Consider the following 2309-nt stretch of genomic DNA (forward strand, 5'->3'; position numbering starts at 1 on the left):
CTTCCAAATTAGCCCAGTTGACAGATAAGGAAACTGATCCTGAGTTCCAAAGTCACCTGCCTGCCTGGCACTTAGGTCCAGGAGCATGGAGTCCCCGCCCTGGGCCTGTGCAGTCCACAGATGCCAGTTTTAGTTCACAGCAGTTGGGGAGCAGCATGGGGAGCCAGATTAACAGATTATCTAGCTCTTTCCCCAGGTTACGGAGCCTGAGCCCGTATAAAAGGGTGGCTTGCCTAACTGCAGACAGGGCAGGGAGGAAAGGGGAGAAAAGAATCCTTTGGACCCAAGTGTGTGGGTGGAGTCTGGCCCTGGCAAGTGGGGTTTTGTTGTGATTAGATTTTATGCAAATATCCTGGCAGTAAAGCATAATGGTTAAGAACCCTAAATAGGTTGCGGTGCCCAAGCCTGTAGTCCTTGCACTCAGGAGGCTGAGGCAGGAGGATCACTGCAAATTCAAGGCCAGCCTGTGCTACATAGTGAGACCCTGCCTCAAAACAAAACACGGATGGGCACAACTAGAGGATATATCTCACAAGATTGTTGTGAGGACTACATAATTTATTTATTTTTCCTTTCCTCTTCCTTCTCCCTGTTTCCCTCCCATTTGTGAGGTTGATAAATCATTTTTTATTTATTTAATTTATTTTTTTTTTTGGTAACTGAGATTGAACTCAGGACCTTACGCGAGCCAGGCAGGCGCTTATACAGCTGAGCCATCTCCCTGGGCCCTCCCCTCCCCATTTGATACATGATTTTTTTGGGTTGTACCCTTAAAGCTATTCAGGCAGACACCTCATGTTTTATTTTCTTCTCTAAACAGCATGAATAAATTGTGAAAGTTAAGTGAGATATAAGAAAATGATATTAGACTGGCTCCTGAAACACAACAGGTGTACAAATGGCATCTGCTAGGTTATAATTTTAGCTTCATCAGTTAGTTTGTACTACTAACAATAACAGCAACATAGTCACATGGTTACCACCTGTGGGTACTGTTTCAAGCCCAGTGAATATGTTCTCTTTTAACTCTCTTAACAACCCTATGAGGTAGGCACCATTAATACTCCCCTCACCAGGAGAGGAAACCAAGTCACAAGAGAAGCTAAGTAACTTGTCCAAGGCAGCAAGCACGTGAAAGATGGATTTTTAAGACCCACACTATGTGTCTTAGAGTCTCTGCTCGTCTTTTCTTTCTTTCTTTCTTTCTTTCTTTCTTTTTTTTTCTTTCTTTCTTTCAGACAGGGTCTTGCTATGCAGCTCAGACTGAACTTGAACTCACTTTGTAGCCCAGGCTGGTCTTGAACTCTCAAAGATCTTCCTGCCTCAGCCTCCCAAGTGCTGGGACTACAGGCATGCCCCACCTCACCAAAGTCACTCTTTATTTCCTATACTGGGATTTGAATTCAGGGCTTTGTACTGAGCTACTCACCTAATCCTTTTTTTTTTTTTTTTTGAGACCAGTCATTGCTATTTGATTCTCAATAAAATTATGGGAAATAAAATAAAATAAAATCACCAATAGGCACGTGGGACTTCAAAAAAAATTTTTTTGGGACCAGGTCTTCCTGGACTTGTAAACTGCTGAGTTTGAATTCTTCCTGCCACAGTCTAGGAGAGTGCTGGAATTACAGGCGTGAGGTCAGAAGATGCTGGGGAGCATCCTGGGCGTGTTATGTAACACCCAGCAAGGGCTTCCCACCGCAGGGTCTGTTTGCCCTCTGTGAAACTGCAGAAAGACGGCACCTTGCTCTCCTCCAGCGTGGAGAAAGTGTAACTAAGCTCAGACAGCCACCCTCAGCTTGCGCGCCTCGCGTTGGGTGTTGTGGGGGTGTGGGCGGGGCTCTATGGAGGGGGCGTGGTCTGGGCATCCTGGCCCAATAAGGGCTGGGGGGGCGGAGACCTCCTCACATCTCTGTCCAGCACGCGTGTCCTCCTCGCAGTTCCATCCACCTCGCCGGTGCCCAGAGGGCTCTGACCCCAGCCCGCCCCCAGTCCCCCACCTCTCGCCATCTCCCCGACCTCAGCCCCGGCCTCACGGGCCTCGACGCCATGGGTGACGGAGGAGGAGAGGGCGAGGACGAGGTCCAGTTCCTCCGAACGGTGTGTACCTCTGGCTTAGCGGTCTCTGGGCTCTTTCTTGGGTCCCTCTGAGTAACTGTCTGTGAATGTCTTTGTCCTGTTGGCTGGTAGTCTCTTAGGGTTAAGATCTCTTTGACACTTTGAGTGGCTGCCACTTTCTCTCTCTGTCTCTCTCTCTGTCTCTCTCTCTCTCTCTCTGTCTCTCTCTCTCTGTCTCTCTCTCTCTCTCT

General features: G+C 48.2%; 1 protein-coding gene across 2 annotated transcripts in view; it reads left to right on the top strand.

Annotated features, from left to right (window-relative positions):
• The first annotated feature begins 2049 nt into the window (after nucleotides 1–2049).
• Nucleotides 2050–2309, top strand: part of Ryr1 (ryanodine receptor 1) — a 125021-nt gene continuing 124761 nt past the window's right edge. For both annotated transcript variants that reach the window (XM_023721638.1, XM_023721639.1), the window contains exon 1: nucleotides 2050–2100. In XM_023721638.1, coding sequence (XP_023577406.1) covers nucleotides 2050–2100 — 51 coding nt within the window. The remainder of the gene's footprint in view (nucleotides 2101–2309) is intronic.

Source organism: Octodon degus, unplaced genomic scaffold, assembly GCF_000260255.1.
Source record: "Octodon degus isolate 3935 unplaced genomic scaffold, OctDeg1.0 scaffold00083, whole genome shotgun sequence".
NCBI classification, from domain to species: domain Eukaryota; kingdom Metazoa; phylum Chordata; class Mammalia; order Rodentia; family Octodontidae; genus Octodon; species Octodon degus.